At 44.4% G+C, this 21,995-nt stretch overlaps 2 protein-coding genes and 1 non-coding gene across 3 annotated transcripts; 1 reads left to right on the top strand and 2 right to left on the bottom strand.

The window, feature by feature from the left end:
• The first annotated feature begins 1,631 nt into the window (after window positions 1-1,631).
• Window positions 1,632-5,225, top strand: LOC119284047 (F-box/LRR-repeat protein At2g43260-like). The gene is made up of 2 exons (XM_037563347.1): window positions 1,632-2,664; window positions 5,080-5,225. The coding sequence occupies exons 1-2, from the start codon at window positions 1,632-1,634 to the stop codon at window positions 5,223-5,225; spliced, it is 1,179 nt and encodes a 392-aa protein (XP_037419244.1).
• A 291-nt stretch (window positions 5,226-5,516) lies between these two features.
• On the bottom strand, window positions 5,517-5,589 carry TRNAA-AGC. The gene has a single exon. It is a non-coding gene; the product is annotated as a tRNA-Ala (tRNA).
• Window positions 5,590-10,520: 4,931 nt separating this feature from the next.
• On the bottom strand, window positions 10,521-13,273 carry LOC119287882 (F-box/LRR-repeat protein At2g43260-like). The gene is made up of 3 exons (XM_037567505.1): window positions 13,068-13,273; window positions 12,890-12,973; window positions 10,521-11,931 (listed from the first exon to the last, which is right to left on the bottom strand). The coding sequence occupies exon 3, from the start codon at window positions 11,928-11,930 to the stop codon at window positions 10,785-10,787; it is 1,146 nt and encodes a 381-aa protein (XP_037423402.1). The 5' UTR covers window position 11,931; window positions 12,890-12,973; window positions 13,068-13,273; the 3' UTR covers window positions 10,521-10,784.
• Window positions 13,274-21,995: the final 8,722 nt, after the last annotated feature.

Below are 21,995 nucleotides of genomic sequence, written 5' to 3'. Positions count from 1 at the left end.
CACACTCCCTGATGACGGAAGAAATAAAGTTGGCTCCTTCTCAACGGCGAAACCCAATTATGGCTGGTCAACGACCATGAGCAGGAGCCTTGATGCCAGCGGAGGATCGGCAGATGCCAAGATGGCAAAACAAGGGGGAGGCGGAGGACACCACCCATGCATTGTCCTTCAGGGCAGAACTCCCCACACGAGTTTCCCTGGCCGAATCCACATGTGAAGCCACCATGAGCGTCACCATCTCTTGGACGGTTAGATCTGAGCCAACGAACTTTCCCCACCGCTGGACCTGGGTGTGCCATCCACTTCCTAACAAACCGCATGTGGAGACAGCCTCACCGCCGCCGTCCTTGTGGCGTGCGAGCTTGCCAGCTGCCGCTTTGGCGGAGGAAAATAGCTAGAGGGAAGGGGGAGGATTGGCGGCGCTAGGGTTGGTCGCCTCCTGTGTGGGCCTGAACGGAGCAACACGGGTGGTGCGAAACGTTTTCTTCTACCCCCTCCGATTCATATCATTTGAGCAACAAGTAATATGGATCGAAGGGAGCATCAACACTCGTGCATCCAGTCAAAATTCACATGAGTTACCATGTGCAACGCTGTATTGGAAACGTTTCAGTTTTTCTTTCTGTCTTCCATGTCCCATGTTGAGGTTAGGGTTAGCAGAAGATAATTCACCCTTTCCGTCAAAGCGGCCCCTCCTCTCGTCCCCCATCAGTTTCCAACCTGCACACAGCTCGTCTGGTCTCATCTCATCGACCGCCGCTGCAGAGACGCCGCCCATCCTCCCTCCTCCTCCTCCCTACAAACTACGGCAAACACTCTGATTTTCGCCCCAGAAGGAAAACCAGAGGCAAGATTTCGTCTCTGCGTGGCGAGTCTCTTGCTCCCGTGCCCTCAGATCGCCCCCTCAGATCGTCCCGAGACGCCGCCGGGAACAGAACACATTGCGCCGCCGCCGTAAATCGCCGCTCCACCGTCCTCCAGAGTAGAATAAACCCCCTCGGCCCACTCCCTCCATTCTCTCCTTCGGCTTCTTCAGACTGTTCCTTTTCAGATTTAGTGAAATTTACGTTTTAGATTTGCATAAATTTTTTACAATAACAAATGTTAATAGCAAAGCATGCATTTTAGCCAGGCGTAAATATTACAGTACATCAGAAATGCAAGCAGTACAATTTACATTTTAGATGTGTAAATGCTACCATAAAAATGTACTAGACAGTAATTTTGCGTGAAAATGTTACAGCAAGCAAATATCGGGCCAGCGAATCCTAGGCTAGACTTGCCGAGTCGGGCGGTGTGGTGGTTGCCGCCGGTCTGCAGGGGATGGAGAGGAAGTGGGGAAGAGAGAGTGGCGGGGTTCAAACTGTAGTTTAAAATTGGATCGACTGCAGTGGCTGACTTTTTGCTTCCACTCAAATAGATTATGCATCTGGAGAAGGGCGGCGAAAAACCTTGTAGCGCGCTATTTTTTCGTTGTTTGCACCTAGTGGCATCACGTGAAGGCTGATAGATATAGCTGTCAAGAAAACGAGTGACGAAACAGAACATATCATCCGAGTGATTTTTAGAAATCCCTTTTCATCCTTTTTCATGCGTCGTACTAATGTTTTCATCCTTTTCTTCTTATCAGCATGACCATCTTCGACGACCTGCCCAAGTGGCTTGTCATCGATGAGATCCTTGCCCGGTTGCCACCCAAAGATGTGCTTCGCTGCCGTGCTGTCCGCAAGTCGTGGCACAGCGGCACTTCCACCAACGCGTTCATCCTCGACCATCACCGACGCCAGCCGTCGCTCCCCATCATCGAACAACGACGAAAGGGCTTCTGCCACATGGCCGGAGCCTCTAATGGTCAAAAGATATGGCCCGTCCTCCGTTACGCTGTTACAAAACCCGTTGTTATACACCGCGCCTGCGACGGCCTCCTCATCCTGGGGCAGCAATCTGATTTCTACATCTGCAATCCAACCACCCGCAAGTGTGCTTCCCTGCCACATCCTCCACAACGACCAGGCGTCAGCGTCATCGCCGTAGTCGCCTTCTACCGGCACCACACATCTAGAGAATACCGGGTTCTCTGGGTGTCATACTCCAGACCGATCAGCTCTGGTGTCCCAGTGCAGTCACCTGAGTACTTCGTCCTCACGGTGGGATCAAATCAGCCAAGATGCATCCAGTGCCCGACAGTTTCACAACACACGCTTCATGTCACCCAGTCCCCCTACTGTCCACCAGTCCACCATCGTGGTAGCTTGCACTGGGCATTTGGCCTCAACTTGACTGTATTTGACAGCGTAGCTGAGACTTTCCGGCAGATGAGCCGCCCAATAGAGTTGGGTGCTTTGGTGTCATTGTTGGACATGGGTGGATCCCTTGCTTTGTGGCACACCACCTGTGATAGCATCACTTTCGATATTTGGGTGTTGCAGGACTATGATGCTGAGACATGGGGCTTTCAGTACCGGATTAGCTTGTTTGCGATGGAGGCATCACCACCGCTTAATTTGGGGGTGATATATCGCCCTAGTATGGCTGTGATCAATGAGCATGAGCTGTTGATTGAGCAGCGTCCTGACCGTCTATTGCATTGCGACACTGATGGTGTGTTTTTAGGAAATGTGGAAAGTGAAGAACATGGAAACCAGCAGATACTTACCAGACATCGTTTCCAAGAGAGCATGATTTCACTTCCATTGTTTGAGACACAAGAAGACGATGATGTGAAGGAGCCTCCATTCCTCATAGTGCTATAAGTAGCCGTGCTCCATCTTATTGCCTTGGACAAGTTGTTGCTGTGCTCTAGGAGTATTAATGCCATATGAACCATGCCTTCTGTTCCTACCTTTTATTACTACTAGTAGAACTGAACACTTTATATGTATGAAGTAGCACTTGTGCTATCGTCACGTGGTGCTAGTTATCCTACCGATCTTGAGCATCTTGTTAATGCTCTAAACAATGGAATATCTATGGTATGGAACTGCTCTACCGTTCTCCCCCATTTTTACTTTAAGTTTGCACTATTAAGAAGCACAAAAGGAATGGTTGCAGTTTAAAATGCTAATTCTTTCATGAGAAATTATGACATTTAGTTGTTGGAATGGTTAGTTAGATGCTCCCTTCTGTAGCTTAATAGTCCGATCTTTCATGTTCAGTGCACACTTCGCTCCTATTGCGTTTGGCAGCTGGTTGGTCTTGCTCCTGCTCTTCATGTGTAGATGTCTTTTCTCATACGTCCGGGGGAAGCTGCTTGTGTGTCTGATTGTCACTACAGTGTTTTGTTTCTGATTGCCAATTCAATACAGCCATTGTAAGAAAAAAATGGGCAACGAGGTTGGCTGTTGGTTATGTGTCTAGAAATAAGTTGGCAGAAAAAGGGTTGGTACTTTGGTGGTATATAATCTTGTAAATGTTGCTGCCCAAGTTGGGAGGAAAAGGTAAGAATACATAATTAATCCGAGTCATTGATTTTCTTAGTTAATGGGCCCAAGTCATTAACATGTGCAAAATTAACCTATCTCAGCTAGTCACTGCTACAAGTTGCTCAACATACAGTACATACAAGGAAAAGCCCCATCATGAGTTCATAAGGAAACCAAAAATAGATCATCTGCCGGATCACATTCTCTCGCAATTAATGCTCCGCTCAAATGGCATCACACTTGTTGGAGTAAATATACGGCGTATGAACCATGTCTTTTGTTCTTCGTTCTTACTTTTCATGCTACAGTTCATTCACTAAGACATGTTATATGGAAAGAGCTTGGTACAATGGTGATATATCTTGGATTTGTTGCTGGCCGGTGTATTTTTTCCATAAGGCTGCTGTTGCATGTCTTGCGTTTTTTGTTTGTGTTTCACCGATTTGCTGCTGGTGCTCGGCGATGCTAATAGGTTGTTATGGTTTGATCCGCTGAGAGTTGAAGCCGATATATTGTGTTCCTTTTCGCATTTCCATCGGAGTTGAACATGGCCTTGTCCCTTTTACTTGAAAAAACTGAATATGTCCTCTCATGTACCAGGTAAATGAGCTAATTCCAAGTTCATGTTTGTCTGGATGAAGATTTGTAGTTTTCATGGCGACAGGTTGACCATGATGCCCCATTATGTAAAAACAATGGTGATCATTTGACCTGTTTATTTTCTCCAAGTTCAGGTCACATCAGATGGACAATCAAGTGATTTCAGTGTTGTGTTGCTTTTTTTTTTTTGCGGGTGAAGTGTTGTGTTTCTTGTGTGGTTGAGATTTGGATTGCTGCTTCATCTTCTTCAGTATGTGGATCAACAATTTTCTAGTGATGGTGATATTTGGTGAAGCATAATACTGAGGCCGCCATTGACCATTTGTTTGGGAATGTTCGACATTTCAGGAACTGGCTTTATTGATAGGTACCGTAAGTAGAAGCCTGTTGTGTTTTAGATAAGAGCTGTTTATTTACCTGGAGTGTTTTAACTGTGTCTTGATGTCAATGCTGCATTTGCGAGATTGGTTGACTGAATTAATTGCAAGAGTTTTTTGTTCTTTCTGGAATGCTGTAATTGTATCTCTGAGCATCATTTTGCTCTTTCTTTTCTCTACGTAAAAGGATTGTAACAAAATCATGATGGTTACATTTTACAGTAAACTAAGATCTGCAAAAAATAACATCAAATGGAGAAGTTAACTGGCTGATAAGAGCTGCTTAGCGAGTCTGCAAAAGTAAAACAGAGTGTTTTTTTCACAGTATATTCAGATCTGAAAAGAAAAAAGATTATTGGAGAAGTGGGGCATCGATCCCCATACCTCACCACCGATTAATTGGATGTTCCAATCCATCCCTAGTGGGGTATCGATCCCCATACCTCTCGCATGCTAAGCGAGCGCTCTACATCTGAGCTACATCCCTGATGCCTCTGATCAACGAGATCTTGGCAGCTGTAATCCCATCAACACGGCTTGATATTCCGCACCCGAGATGGTTGTGATCAACGAGCGTGAGCTGTCGATCTGGCCGAGTCTTGGCCGTCTGTTGCATTGCGACCCTGATGATGCGTTTTTAGGAAATGTGGAAATCGAAGAGCATGATAGCCGCTTGATAGTTACCGGGCATCGCCTCCAAGAGAGCATGATTTCACTTTCATTGTTTGAGGCGCAAGAAGAAGATGCTGTGAACCAGGAGCCTCCATTCAGCATAGTGCTGCAAGATGACATGCTCCATCTTAATGATTTGGACACCCCATATTAGCCATGTCTTTTGTACTCTCTTCTTACTTCTAGTTAGTACTAGTAGTGGAGCCGAACACTTTGTACGGCTCAATGGCTGTAGTAGTACTTCTACTATCATCATTTCGTGCTTGTCATGTTAATGTATATTCTGAACAATGGATTATCTATGCTATAAATAGAACAGTTCTACTGTTCTACCCTGTTTACTTTCAGTTTTGCACCGTTAAAAGCATGAAAGGCAGGGTGGTTGCAGTTTGAAATGCTAAGCGAGCGCTCTACCAGGGTGGTTGCAAAAAAACCTAAAAGGAAATGGAGAAGTGGGGTATCGATCCCCATACCTCTCGCATGCTAAGCGAGCGCTCTACCATCTGAGCTACATCCCCTGTTGACAAATGTTTATTAATACTCTTTGTCACCATTAGAGTAGCTACATCGCCAGCAGACATCATGGGCAAGGCTGCATCGCACCGCCCATCCTTCATTAAACAAGTTTTATACAAAAACAATGTTAACCAAAGCAGGTGCAGAACTGCAAATGGACACCCATTTTCACTGAGTAATTCCAACTTTCTCGTCTTCTCTTATTTTCGAGGCAAGATTAGTTGAATTCGTCTTGTACGCGAGATATACATTTCAGACACCGGGGTTTGCCTCCCTTTCACAAAATAAAAAAAAAACCAAAAACATACATTTAACGGCCCCTGCAACGTTATCAGTGTCCGTCAATGTAAAAAGAGACGCAAAATGTCGTCGTGTGAATGTGCAGAAGAACAATGTAATGTGCAGAAACAAGTATTATTACGGCATTCTGAGATACGATCTGAATTTTATCCCAGCAAAATGCAGCAAGTCGTGTCCGGGCACATTAGCATCGCCATGTTCAGAATTCAATATCTGTCAAAAAAATCAGTTTCTGCTGGTCTGAAAATATATATTTATTCCCTGCTGATAGACTCAAACTTTAAGCAGAACAACAGAACTCAAGTTCCCACTCAGTGCAAGAACCACCACATCTGTACCGACACCATCTAACAGAGATGTAGCAAGTGTCCATTGTCAACGCATTTTTACAGACTAATGGCATGTGTCATGGTCAAACAGTTTCAGAATTTCAGAATCGTGATGGCAAAAGCTAATAGTTTCATATACTGTCTTCTTTCTTTCGAAAATGAGGTTAAAACCCCCGGCCTCTGCAATAGTTTCATATACTGTCGGAAGAAGAAACCAAGCCTAGCTAAGCAGAAACTAAAGACTGCATGCTGAGTTTTTCTGAATCCACATCTCAACGAAAGGAACTGGGTTCTAATGTCATCGTGTCCGAGGTGGTGACACTTCTGAAGAGGTGGACTGGGTTCTAAGCAGAATAACAAAACTCAAGTGCTCAACTCATCTAAGAAAAAAAATGCTGCTAGCAGCGGTGAAGTACTGCCCATTGTCAACTCATTACAGACTAATGTATGTCACTGCGCCATTTTTCGAACAGTTTCATCATTTTACAACCGTGATGCCAGAGCAAATAGGTGCCCTACTGTCAGTTGAGAAAAGCACGTTTAGCTATTAGAAACACAAGAAACTGCTGGGTTTTCATGAACCCATATCTCAACAAAAGGAACTGGGTTCTGATATCATCGTGTCCGAGGCGGCGACGCTTCTGAAGAGGTGGACAGGAAGGCGACCTGAAGGGGTCCTGGCTCTGGTATCTCTCTACTCTGCATCGACATCCGCGTACCGCAGCGCTGCGTGGGCTGAATTAGTAGAAAATTAGATGAGCAGTTAGGCATCATGTGTCATAGGTACTGCAACAGGTTCAGATAACACAAGATCAAAAAGAAAGACGATGTACAAAACTTCAAAACAATGTAGAGAATGTGCTGTGGAACAGAACCTGAATTTTGTCCAAGCGTTACTCGAAACAATTACAGTAGGCTAAAAAAACAGAAATCATCATCTTCTCTCTGAAGTTGAACTAGGCAGACTGAACTGGTTTGGGTTTTCAAGTTCCAAAGTATCCCACTAGCTAGCTACCGGCACATATATGGTATTAAACTGAAGAATTGGATCATCTGAATCAAAGCAGAGTAGAATGGAAACCAATACTCTCCATATCAAGTTTCAGTGTGGATTTTAGCATCTGTCACAATTTCGTGCCTGTTGATCACCTACTGATTTGATTCAGCAACTTTTACTGATTATTAATGTCTACAATCCTAAAATTGTTCAGAGTCTTGAGACGATTACCAAGTCTGAACTACTAATTAACTGAAACAGATTAGCAAAAGTTTCAGACTACACCGGTTTCAGTAAATTCTCATAATTATCAGACTAGCAGACAGAGTACTCCAGGGCAGATTGGCAGTCAACTGAACTGAGACTCAAATCAAGTTGTCTGCGACTCAACTGAAGCCAAAGGAGAAGTTTATGGATTCTCACCAGGCGAGCCGGCGTTGAGGACGACGACGCGGAAGTCCTGCTCGCTGCTGGGCAGGTCGACGACGAGTGGGAGAAGGCGGCCACCGCGGGCAGGGAGGCATATGACGATGTCGGGGACGCCTTCCATGCCCCACTCCGCGGACAGGCACACGGCCAGGTTGGTGCTGAGGCGGAGCAAGGACCTCCCAGCGAATGGGTACCAGCCTTGGGTGATGATGGCCCCGTCGGCGTTCAGCCACACGTAGTCGATCTCCCGCCACGTCAACATGGCGTCGGGGAGGGGAACCTGCAGTTGGAGTTGGGTTGCAAAGAACCATCATCACATCAAAGAGTCGCTCCCATCCCAAGCAATCGAAATTTACACGATTTGCAATCAAATTCCGATGCATGTTCGCGCAAATTCAACTATCCAAGAACCAAATTCGCGCAAATTCGGGAAGAATCAAGAAGCGGACATGGCATGGCGGACTCACCTCTGCCGGAAGTTCAGGCGGAATTGCCATGGTGGGGATGGGCTCCACGACCCAGTTCATCATCATAGGGATGAACTGCGTGTCCTCCGCGCTCACCCCGTTGCCACGGTAGTGGCCGAGCACGCGAGTGGCAAGCAGACAGCCGCCGTTGACGTTGCGGAGGTGAACTCCCTCCCTGCCGCGCATCCGGAATACGCGCCAGAGAATGGAATCCATCTCCGGATGGTCGTAGTTGCGCTGCTCGACGCGGAGCCCGCGGCCGACCGGCGCCCGCGCGTCCGTGGCGGCGAGGCAGCGGCCGTAGGCGGCGCTGTAGAGGAGAACGTGCGGGCCATAATCATCCCGGTTGTGCAACTCGACCGCCCAAGCCGAGTTCAGTGATGCCCGGCGGTCCTGGAGGGATACGCTATCCCCGTCGTCGTCGGCGTGGAGGTACCTGCCCAGCACGGTGCTCCGCAGACGCACGTGCTGGCCGTCGACGAACTGCTCCATCGGTCGCCGGTGCTGGACCGCTGGAGAGCAAAGGCGTTGGGGACCTGCACGGCGAGGAGGGAGGAGGGGGGATGGGTTCTTGGTTTCTTGGCGCTCCGGCGACAGGAAGAAGAAGAGAGAGCTGTTGGTTGTTGGTTATGTTCGAGCGCCAAGCCAGAGTATTTCAAGGTGGGTGACAAGAGGAGCTTTCGCACAAATGGGCCGGCCCACTTCTTGGTTGAATTCCGAAAAAATATTTTTTGAATTGTGAAATAATTGCTAAAAAGTGAACACGATTTGGAAAAACGTGAATCTTTTTCTCAAAAAAGATTAACATTTTCTAAAATTTAGATTTTTTTTCAAAAAGTTGGAGATGGTGATTTTGTTTTGAAAATAAGAACATTTTTCGAATTGCAAAAAGTTTTCGAATTCTGAACATTTTTTTGAATTGTGAACAAATTTTAAAGTCCGTTTCTTAGTCGTGAACAAATTTTGAAAAAACTTAGTTCCGAACAATGTTTTTAATTGTGAACAAATTTTCAAAATGTGAATGAAATTTGGAAAACATGAACATTTTTTGAAACACATGAGGAAAATTGATCCCATTTGCCTCCATGAACTACGCCGTTCGAGTTACACCGCTGAAATGTCATACACATACAGAGAATCATGAACAACTACATGGGATGCCCAACTTGTAGCAGTATAATCCCGCCGCCGCCAGAAACAAATGCCGTCAGTGCTGTTCTAGAGGAAAACAACCACCACACCACCGTCGCAACTCTGCCAGCAGCAAGCCTGATCTGCCGTCGAGATCATTCCAAATATGATACCAGCCCAAAATACTATAGGATTGAGATGAGCATAACATTTCAATTCTATGTTTTTTCTATTTTCGTGTTTTTAGAATCCTGTGAACCAAACACTCGCTCGAGATCCCAGTGCGTAGCCCTGACCAATTGACGCAATAAGAGTGATATAGGAAATTCCCTATGTTTGTTTGTAGGCGGTTAGGTTTGAAGGCCGCTCCAAATATGGAGGCTCGCGGACTCGTTTTGGATCGGCCTCCAAAAATTATGCACCCCGAGGGCCGGTATGGCAACTTTAATAAACATACACTTTCAACCGCGGTCGTCATATAGGCGGTTATTATGGCGACCAAGCGTTACGACGATCTGCTAGAGTTGTTCTTAATGGAATCCTCATCTGATCTTACATGAACCCACTAGAAAATAAATCGGCCAAATTATAACCATTTCTGCAGATAATGGAACATCATGGTCAAACAGTCACCATGTAAGCTAGCATAAATCTTTTTGAAACGGTGCTAGCATAAATCTTCATCCAGGCAAAGCTGTACTGAGAATTAGCATATTTACCTGGTCCATGAGAGGACATCTTGAAGTCCCTTTTTTAAAGTAAAAGGGACATGATATATCAGTGAAAACGCAAACTAAAACACAGTACAACGGCTTCAGCTTTGAGCACGGCCTAATAACAGCAAAAACGGTTAAACACAAACAAAAACGCTAACGCAAGAGACATCACATCAGCAGCCTTACAGAAAAAGAAACTGGCAAACACGAGCCTTCCAACATGTTGATCAAGATAATGCTGAATCTTGGGCACAGAAGCAGTAGGAAAGGAAGACCCCAGCATCACTTCTAACATATCACCAAACAGCCCAAGAATCACTTGCCAAAAACTTCAACAATGGCCAAAACTATGCTGAACACCAAATCACAACCAGCTACCTAGATATACTGAGAAAAAAATCTCCACACAAAGAGCTGGAGCGACGAGGTGCCAAGAGCAATATTAAGCTACAGAAGGGAGTACGTAAGCTAGCCATCTCAACAACTAAAATGGCATCACTTCTCACCAAGGAACTAGCATTTCAATCTGCAATAATACCTTCCATGATTTATAACAATGCAAAATGAAAGTAAAAAATGGGAAGAACCGCACAGCAGTTCCATAGCATAGGTACTCCATTGTTTAGAAGTTAGAACATCAACATGGCGCTCAAGATAGCATAACAAGCACGAATGATGATAGTAGAAGTGGCTACTTCAGACAAACAACATGTTCAGTTCTACTGGTACTACTAAAAGGTAAAATGAAAGACATGGCTCACATGGGATGGATACTCTAAGGGCACAGCAAACAACAAGTCCAAAGCATTAAGATGGAGCATGGCGTCTTTATAGCACTATGAGGAATGGATACTCCTTGTTCACAGCATCTTCTTCTTGGTTTTCAAACAATGGAAGTGAAATCATGCTCTCTTGGAGACGATGCCGAGTGAGCATCAAGTAGTTTCCATGCTCTTCGCTTTCCAGATTTCCTATAAACACACCATCAATGTTACAATGCAGCACACGGTCAGGATAATCGATAACCAGCTCATGCTCATTGATCACAGCCATCCTGGGGACATATTTGATCCTCAAATCAAGTGGTGGCGATGCCACCATCGCTGACAAGTTAATATGGTAGTGAAAGCCCCAGGTTTCGGCATCATAGTCCTGCAACACCCAAACATCCAACGTGACATAGGTACGATCCGTGCGACACAAAGCGAGTGCGCCGCCGGCAGTATCCAACAATGACACCATATCACCCAACTGCTCTGGGCGGCTCATGTGCCAGAATGTCTCGGCTACGGGATCAAATACCGTGATGTTGAGGCCCACTGCCCAGTGCAGGCTGCCACGATGATGGACCGGTGGACAATCACGGGCCAACATGGTGGGAAACCCTTTTTCTGAAACTGCCTGCCACTGGATGCGTCTTGGCTGGTCTGATCCCACTGTGAGGGCAAAGTAATCAGGCAACTCAACCCTGATGCGTATGGAGTATGACGCCCAGAGCATCCGATATTCTCCAGATGGCTGGTGCCGGTAGAAGCCGACTATTTCGTCGTTGCTGAAGCCTGACTGTAGTGGAGGGCATGGCAGGGAAGCACACTTGCGAGTGGCCGGGTTACAGATGTAATAATCAGGCTTCTGCGCCAGGATGATGAGGCCATCACAGACGGCGCAGTGCATAAGGTCGACCCCTGTAATAGGGCTTCTGCCTGCATACAGTAGGATGGGCAGTATCTTTTGATCATTGTTGGAGGCTCTCACGACGCGGCCGATGCCCTCTACGTGTTTGACGATGGGGAGCGAGGGCTGGTGGCGGTGGTGGTCGAGGATGAAGGCGTCGGTGGAAGTGCCGCTGCGCCACGACTTGCGGACGGCGCGGCAGCGGAGTACGTCTTTGACTGGCAACCGGGAGAGGATCTCATCGACGATGAGCCACTCTGGCAGGTCGTCGAAGACGGTGGCGCCGCTGCTGTCTGCCATGCTGGTTGCTCGATGATAAGAGAAAAGAAGCAAGCATTAGTACAGCGCATGAAAAAGAAAAGGGATTTGCGTAAGATCATTTGGGTAATATTTTCTGTTCTGTCACTTATTTTATGGACCGTTAGATCTATCAGCTGATTTGTGCTGCCGGTAGGTCCAAACCTGACATACAAATCCGTGCTGTTTTTTTTTCTAACTTCCTGTTACCAATACTGTGCACTAACACATGTCAAGAGAACAAATAAAGGTGCACTAACAAATCATTGTCCATTTGACGCATACCGAGCAATGAAATTCATGGGAGTAAGGGCAAGACATGCATGCATTTGCGCGGTGGGGAATGAATCAGATCAGACGCCCCATACCCCTATACATGGTCTTGTTTGTACAGAAATTATTCTTTCACTTTTAGGTTTCCGAAAAGAAATTATTCAGTATCTTTTGCGGAAATATTAGACGTATAATTTATTAGGATTTGTCGTCATGAAGCTATTGATCTGTTTGCATGGTCATAATCGGCATATATGAGACTTTAACATTTGTTGATGTAACAATTTCAAGCATTTAAATGAAAATTTAACAATTCATTACATTTTTTTATTGTAACACTTGACATAATCCTAAATGCAGTGTGCACTACCTACATTTTTGTGGTAACATTTACTCGCGTCTAAAATGTAAGCTTACTTACATTTTTGTTGTAACATCTACACGGATCTAAAATGTAAAATCTAAACAGATCTGAAATCACTAGTAAATCAAAAAAGGAGCATTCTAACGAGAGCTACAGCAGTTCGGCGGCCGGGAAAAAAAGTTCCGTCAAATGTAGGAGTGGTGGCGAAACGAGCAGAAAAATCAGATCAGACGGGCGACGGATTTGGGGCAAGAAAGAAGCGCTTCGGCGATCGATCTATCGACTTAAAAGGAGAGAATGGACAGACAGAGACGAGAGGGTTTACTCTGGCAGCGGATTCCCGGCGGCGTCGCGACGGTGTTCCGTTCCCGGCGGCGTCTCTGGACTGGACAGCAAGATGCTCGACGATCTGAGGGCAAAGCAGAGGGCAGAGTGAGACAAAAAAAAATTGATAGAACGCAGCCAGCCAGAAACCTAGACTAGCATGGGAGGGAGAGACTCACCGCGCGCAGCCGAAATCTTGGCTTGATGGAAAGCTTCCGGGGGAAGAAGATTTGGGAGCGAAAATGAGGGCGAGAGGGGAGTCTTCTTGGCGAAGCTGGAGTAGTGTGCGAGGAGGAGGAGGATGGGCAGTGCGAAGCCTCAAGCCCTGAAATGCTGCAAAGCGGTGGATGGGACAAGGCAAGCTGTGGCTAGTGGTGGTAGTAGCCTTTTAGGTGCGGTCGATGGGTGGAATTGATGAAGGGAGAGAGAAGAAGCAGAGATTTGACTTAAAGGCCATGGTGGAGATGAACCAGCGGATCCATCGGCCGCTGCTACCTGGTTCCCAACCCTGGTTTGTTTGCTTTTTTTTAAAAATAAATTCAGATCTATTATAAATATAAAGGTTCATCGAAAGTAAATTACATTGAAGTCTCTAGTCCACCGAATCACCAGTACCACTGCTAGGACGAACAGTTGGTGTGCCGTTGTCGCTGCTCCTCTGCCTGAGTCGGCTTGACCTTGTCGATGATACCAGGGAATTCTGCACGTGCTCCTAAGGACCAACACCCTGGAGCCACAGTCGTTGCCGTTGCATGCTTAAATAGATCTGAAGCAACTAATAGCAAATCTCTCTGCCGCACACGCAAGATGAGAAACCCTATCCTCGATACCCCAAGGAGACGATGGGATTCTATGCCCGAACTCTATCGGCTACATCAAGATGGACAAACTCAGGGAGGATTAGAGGCAAAAAACAAATTAGAGGAAAAGAAGCGTCGCCATTCGTCCGAGCGATGCATAGGCAAGGACTAAAAAACCTTAACCTAAATTACTAGCCGGAGCAGAGGCACCGGGATTCCTCGCTCCACCACCGGCCGCGAAAGCGAGAGCCGGAGCGAGACGAATCCATGGACTCCCAACGAAGACTGAAGAAGAGAATTTGCTCTAGCCGCTGAGGGAAAGGAGAGAAAAACACGTGTTTTTGTTTTTTTATGACACTATTCATGGTGGATTTCTCTTTCTTGTTTCTCAATGTATGTTACACATTTAGATTTAACATTTGTAAGGATTGTACACATATGTTCTGAACATCCAACAAAAAGAAGTTTCGAATTTTTATGAACTTTTAGATTTTTTTTGTAAATTTGAAGCGTCATATCACCTAAGACTTTGAAGCACTAAATATTTTCCCGGTGTAGAACAATGGGCTACCCTCCAGAACTAGAATGGCTTTCTCAATGGTTTTTGCAAAATTCGGGATGATGGCTGAATTATCGAAAGTCCACTGATGAATGTGTCATTTTTTCTTGGATAAAATGCAAAATTATGGTTGCATTTGCTGATTTTTCTAAAACACATTATGCCATAAATATAAGCCTATAAAGTTTAGGAAAAACACATCAATTTTGGTTGCACAAAAAAAGCTAAAATAAATTATGCATAACCACGAGTAACAACTCCTTTTGACTAAAACTTAAAGTTCATTCATCCAGGTTTTCAAAAAAGAAATAAGAAAAACAAAATAAACCCCATAACAAAATTAAATGAACATCAAAAGTAACAAATTTACGTTCATGTCCGTACACCATCTAGCGACGACTACAAGTATTGAAGCGAGTCGAAGGTGCAGCACCGTCATCATCCTTTCCTCATTGAAACCGGACAAACCTTGTTGTAATAGACAGTCAGGAAGTCATCGTGCGAAGGTCCCAAAGAACTAGCGCACTAGAACAGCACCACTGATGAAGAGAGTCGTAGATCATAAGGTTTCAACATATGGGCACATGAACACCGACGAACAAAGACGGGATCCACGCAGGTCTATCAAAGAAAAAACACAGATCAAACCCTGTGAGATACACCAGAGACACACCTTCACACACCCTCCAACAACGCAAGAAACACCACCCAGATGGGGGCTAGGTAGGGAGAACATTATTCCATCTTCAGGGAGTCGTCGCCGCCTCAACTTCTTGAGTAGGATACATACCCTTAACAGCCTCGGAAGAACACCTAAAAACGAAGCATGAGCCTTGCTTTCTCTTCGTAAGGGTGGTTGGGTAACCCCAAAGTGTAAGGGTGTGATAACCTAGCAATAATTATTTGCCTCAATTTGAGAACCAAGGTTTATCGAATCAATAGGAGTTCTGCTAGCAAACAATGTTTTCGGTACCTGCACACAAAACACAATACAAACTTGCTTCAACACTTCAAGAAGGTTTTAAGCTTCTTGTCCTATTAGTTACAAGGATAAATTGCATGGTATGATACAAATTGATAGGTAACTAAAATAAATAAAACAGTACAACAAAGAAAAGTACTTTTGATGATGTTTTCAGTAAAGGAATATAGACGCCCAGGGCCATAGGTTCATTGGTGCCATCTCTCCAACCAGATAAGTGTGGTGCGGTGAATAAACTACAGTTAAGTAATGATAAAATTACAATATTGATATTTGTAACTATGATCATTCATGGTATAATTCCATATAGGCATTACGTCTGTGATATGTAGACAATTATCTAACTGTGTCTACACCTAATACTCCACCTTAAGACCACATGCTATCTAGCATGCATCTTGAAGTAATAAGTTTGTGACAAACATAACATTGCAATAAGCATGACGACATAATGTAGATAGTGAAATTATCATCAAAATGTGATAAAGAAATCATTGTTTTATCCTTAGTGGCAACAATACGATACTGTCCGTTCCCTTTCGGTAACTGGGATGAAGCACAACAAGATTGAACTCACTACTATGCACCACTCCATCTGAAGAACTACCTATCAATCTTGGCCAAAGACAAAAAATAGATCAGAGAGCATACATAGCTACTTAATTATACAACAACAAGACTTCAAAAGATTCTACATAATTCAATGAACAATTTGAACATAAAGTGGAAATTCATCATATCCCAACAAACACACCATCAATTACATCATATTCATTCCGATCATGTGAGACAAATCACCTAAACTTTGTATTGATTACAGTTCAGAACCTTGGCACAAGTCACGGCGCAGCCGAATGACTCTCCTTTTTGACAGGGGCTAAGGTCATCTCCAACAGCGACCCTCAAACCTCTCGCATCCGTCCGGACCATGCTATCCGGACCGCAGAAGCCATCCAACGCGGTCCTGTATCGGTCCGCGGCATGGTCCAGACGTACTTTCTCCCGCAAACAGGAGACAAACGTGTGGGGGGGGGGGGCTTTGCGGGCATCCGGACAGCACCCAAGCCCGCTTCTTAACACACCAGCCCACCCAAACCCCCTCCCCCGCCCGCGCGTGCTTCCCGCATGAAACGGTCTACGCCGATGTAGAGCATCAGTGCCCGCATTCATACCCGGCCAAAGCGGACGCAGGCGCTCACTGGTGCTGGCATTGAAGTGGCGCGCCAACCAAGAGAGTGCCGCTCGCGCCGCTCCTCAGTGCAGGCGACTACTCCGCGTTTAAATGACACGACGGTCGCCCCATCCATCCGTCTGCCACCCACATTATAATGTTTCGCGGTTGCCGAGGCGCCTACTCTGGCGCCACCCGTTTGTCCCTCTACCGCCCACCGTTGCTATATAAACTGTTACCCCCATCATAGTTGTAGTCATCTGCCTTTGATCCCTCTCTGCCATCACTCCCATCATGGATTCCTCCCCCACGAAAGCTCTATAGGATGGGCTGACGCCGCACCAGAAGAAGGAGTTGGCCTCCACTGCTGCTGGTTGGCCGACAGGCAGCCGGAGGACGACGACGTCCCAATGGAGGACGCAGCCGATGATGAGCCGGTGCCACCCTTTTCGTCCATGCTACCCTCTTCCTCCTCCGTGCCACCCTCGCTGGTGCATTGCACCATGACCATCAGTGAGGCCCATGCCCATTACATGGACATGGTGCATGAGGAGCGGGAGGAGCAGTTTCAGGAGGCACATGCCGACACCGCCTACAACCACCAACTCCTCCAAGAGCACCTCATGCAAAGGTGCAGCCCTTCACCGGCAGGGCGACCGCACCAGACGCGGACCTGGCAGAGCAGGCGGCGTTGCTCGACTCCTACCACTCCGCCCGTGAGATCTGCCTCACTGCTACGTCTTGAGCTTGTATTGGTTTTCCTTGAAGAGGAAAGGGTGATACAGCAATAGTAGCGTAAGTATTTTCCTCAGTTTTTTAGAACCAAGGTATCAATCCAGTAGGAGGCTCCTCAAAAGTCCCACGCACCTACACAAATAAACAAAGAACTCACAACCAACGCAATAAAGGGGTTGTCAATCCCTTCACGGCCACTTGCGAAAATGAGATCTAATAAAGATAGTAAGATAATATAAATATATTTTTGGTATTTATAATATAGATGCAAAAAGTAAAGATGCAAATAAAAGTAGATTGGAAGCAAATATGATAAGAGATAGACCCGGGGGCCATATGTTTCACTAGTGGCTTCTCTCAAGATAGCATAAGTATTACGGTGTGTGAATAAATTACTGTCGAGCAATTGATAGAAAAGTGAATAATTATGAGATTATCTAGGCATGATCATGTATATAGGCATCACGTCCGTAACAAGTAGACCGACTCCTGCCTGCATCTACTACTATTACTCCACACATCGACCGACTCCTGCCTGCATCTACTACTATTACTCCACACATCAACCGACTCCTGCCTGCATCTAGAGTATTAAGTTCATAAGAACAGAGTAACGCATTAAGCAAGATGACATGATGTAGAGGGATAAACTCAAGCAATATGATATAAACCCCATCTTGTTATCCTCGATGGCAACAATACAATACGTGCCTTGCAACCCTTTCTGTCACTAGGTAAGGACACCGCAAGATTGAACCCAAAGCTAAGCACTTCTCCCGTGGCAAGAAAGATCAATCTAGTAGGCCAAACCAAACTGATAATTCGAAGAGACTTGCAAAGATAACTCAATCATGCATAAAAGAATTCAGAGAAGATTCAAATATTATTCGTATATAAACTTGATTATAAACCCACAATTCATCGGATCTTGACAAACACACTGCAAAAAGAGTTTACATCGAATAGATCTCCACAAGAGAGGGGGAGAACATTGTATTGAGATCCAAAAAGAGAGAAGAAGCTAACTAGCTAATAACTATGGACACGTAGGTCTGTGGTAAACTACTCACAACTCATCGGAGGGGCAAGGATGTTGATGTAGAAGCCCTCCATGGTCGATTCCCCCTACGGCAGAGTGCCGGCGAAGGCTCCAAGATAAGATCTCATGGATACAGAAGGTTACGGTGGTGGAAATTGTGTTTCGTCCGCTCCCTGGATGTTTTCGGGGTACGTAGGCTTATATAGGAGGAAGAAGTACGTCGGTGGACGCCCGAGGGGCCCAGGAGACAGGGGGCGCGCCCTATAGGGGGGGGCCTCCTATCTCGTGGAAGCTTTGGCTGCTTCTTGACTTGCACTCCAAGTCCTCTGGATCACGTTCGTTCCAAAAATCATGCTCCCGAAGGTTTCATTCCATTTGGACTCTGTTTGATATTCCTTTTCTTCGAAATACTGAAATAAGCAAAAAAAAATAGTAATACGGGTTGGGCCTCCGGTTAGTAGGTTAGTCCCAAAAATGATATAAATGTGTAAAATAAAGCCCATAAACGTCCAAGAGGGGTAATATAATAGCATGGAACAATAAAAAATTATAGATACGTTGGAGACGTATCAAGCATCCCCAAGCTTAATTCTTGCTCGTCCTCGAGTAGGTAAATGATAAAAAGAGAATTTTTGATGTGGAATGCTACCTAGCATAATTCTCAATGTATTTTTTTTATTGTGGCATGAATGTTCAGATCCAAATGATTCAAAATAAAAGTTCATATTGATAAAATAAATAGTAACACTTCAAGCATACTAATCAAAGTAATCATGTCTTCTCAAAATAACATGGCAAAAGAAAGTTCATCCCTACAAAATCATATAGTTAGGCTATGCTTTGTTTTCGTCACACAAAGATGTTCCCAACTTCTATACCCCCGATGACAAGCCAAGAATTGTTTCATACATAAATAATCTCAAACTTTTTCAACCTTCACGTAATACATGAGCGTGAGCCATGGATATAGCACTATGGGTGGAATAGAATATGATGATGGGGATTGTGTGGAGAAGACAAAAAAAAGAGAAAGTCTCACATTGACGAGAATAATTAATGGGCTATGGATATGCCCATCAATTGATGTCAACATGAGGAGTAGGGATTGCCATGCAACGGATGCACTAGAGCTATAAATGAATGCTCAACAAAAAAAAACTAGTGGGTGTGCATCCAACTTGCTTTCTCACGAAGACCTAGGGCATTTGAGGAAGCCCATCGTAGGAATATACAAGCCGAGTTCTATAATGAGAAATTCCCACTAGTATGAAAAAGACAATTTATGAGACTCACTATATGAAAAACATGGTGCTACTTTGAAGCACAATATATGAGACTCACTACATGAAGAACAAGGTGCTACTTTGAAGCACAAGTGTCGAAAAAGAGATAGTAACATTGCCCTTTTTTATTTTTTTTCTTTTTTTCTTTTTTTCTTTGGGCCTTTCCTTTGTTTGGCCTTTCTTTTTCTTTTTCTTTTTAGGCAATGCTCTAATAATGATGATCATCACACTTCTATTGATTACAACATATGAATTACAACTCGAAACTAGAACAAGATATGACTCTATATGAATGCCTCCGACGGTGTAACGGGATGGTGCAATGAATCAAGAGTGGCATGTATGAAAAATAATGAATGGTGGCTTTTCCACAAATACGATGTCAACTACATGATCATGCAATGGCAATATGACAGAAGTAAAGTATGTCATGATGATGATAAACGGAACGGTGGAAAGTTGCATGGCAATATATCTCGGAATGGCTATGGAAATGCCATAATAGGTAGGTATGGTGGCTGTTTTGAGGAAGATATAAGGAGGTTTATGTGTGATAGAGCGTATCGTATCACGGGGTTTGGATGCACCGGCGAAGTTTGCACCAACTCTCAAGGTGAGAAAGGGCAATGCACGGTACCAAAGAGGCTAGCAATGGCGGAAAGGTAAAAGTGCGTATAATCCATGGACTCAACATTAATCAAAGGAACTCATATACTTATTGTAAAAATTTAGAAGTCATCAAAAATCAAGTACTACGCGCATGCTCCTAGGGGGATAGATTGGTAGGAAAAGACCATCGCTCGTCCCCGACCGCCACTCATAAGGATGCACAAGCCAGGTACACTTCATGTTTCAAATTTGTTACACAACTTTAACCATACGTACATGCTACAGGACTTGCTAACTTCAACACAAACATTCTTTAAATTCATAATCACTCAACTAGCATGACTTTAATATCACTACCTCCATATCTCAAAACAATTATCAAGTATCAAATTGATCATAGCATCCAATTCACTTCCTATGATAGTTTTTATTATACCCAACTTGGATGCCTACCATTCTAGGACCAATTTTATAACCAAAGCAAATACCATGCTGTTCTAAAATACTCTCAAAAAGATATAAGTGAAGCATGAGAGACTAGCAATTTCTACAAAAATAAGTCACCACCGTGCTCTAAAAGATATAAGTGAAGCACATAGAGTATTCTAGCAAATTCTAATCAAATAGGCTTCTCCCAAAAGGTGTGTACAGCAAGAATGATTGTGGTAAACTAAAAAGCAAAGACTAATATAATACATGACGCTCCAAGCAAAACACATATCATGTGGCGAATAAAAATATAGCTCCAAGTAAAGTTACCAATGAACGAAGACAAAAGAGGGGATGCCTTCCCGGGGCATCCCCAAGCTTAGGCTTTTGGCTATTCTTGAATATCTTGGGGTTGCTTGGGCATCCCCAAGCTTAGGCTCTTGCCACTCCTTATTCCATAGTCCATAAAAGCTTTACCCAAAATTTGAAAACTTCACAACACAAAACTCAACAGGAAATCTTATAAGCTCCATTAGTGAAAGAAAACAAAACCACCACATAAGGTACTGTAATGAACTCATTCTTTATTTATGTTGGTGTTAAACCTACTGTAATCCAACTTCTCCATGGTTTATAAACTATTTTACTAGCCATAGATGCATTGAAATAAGCAAACAACACACGAAAAACAGAATCTGTGAAAAACAGAACAGTCTGTAGCAATCTGTAACTAACGCAAACTTCTGAAACTCTAAAAATCCTACGAAAATACGAAGTCCTATACAATTTTTTTATTGATCAGCAGCAAAAAGAATTAACGCAAAATCACGTTTCTGTGATTTAACAAAACTAAATTCGTGCGCGCAAAGTTTCTGTTTTTCAGCAGAATCAAATCAACTATCATCATAGGTTATCCTATAGGTTCTACTTGGCACAAACACTAATTAAAAGATAAAAACACATCTAAACAGAAGGTAGATGCAAGATTTATTAAATAACATCAAGGAAAAATATTGGGTTGTCTCCCAACAAGCGCTTTTCTTTAAAACCTTTTTAGCTAGACATTGAGATTTCAATGATGCTCACACGAAAGACAAGAATTGAAGCACAAAGAGAGCATCATAAAACATGTGAAAAACACACTTAAGTCTAACATACTTCCTATGCATAAGCATCTTGTAAGCAAACAAATTATCAAGGCAAGCAAAAACTAGCATATGCAAGGAAGAACAAAGACATGGTAGCAATCTCAACATGACACTACTAGGGAAAAGCCTATACACAGAATCTTATCAGCAGCACGCTTTAAAATAAGTCGCTGCTGCTAATTAGCAGTAGTGTGCACAGTCGAAACTCGCTGCTGAAATAAATATAGCAGTAGCGCGCCCGCTCAAAGACGCGCTGCTGCTATAATTCCCACGAGGCCACCGCGAGGGTAGTTATAGCAGCAACGCGTTATGGAGAGACGCGCTACTGCTACGTAGCATAGTAGCAGCGCAT

This window comes from Triticum dicoccoides, chromosome 4A (genome assembly GCF_002162155.2).
Source record: "Triticum dicoccoides isolate Atlit2015 ecotype Zavitan chromosome 4A, WEW_v2.0, whole genome shotgun sequence".
In the NCBI taxonomy this organism is placed as follows: domain Eukaryota; kingdom Viridiplantae; phylum Streptophyta; class Magnoliopsida; order Poales; family Poaceae; genus Triticum; species Triticum dicoccoides.
Note: the sequence above shows the minus strand (reverse complement) of the source record. Positions and strands in the feature narration are given on the sequence as shown.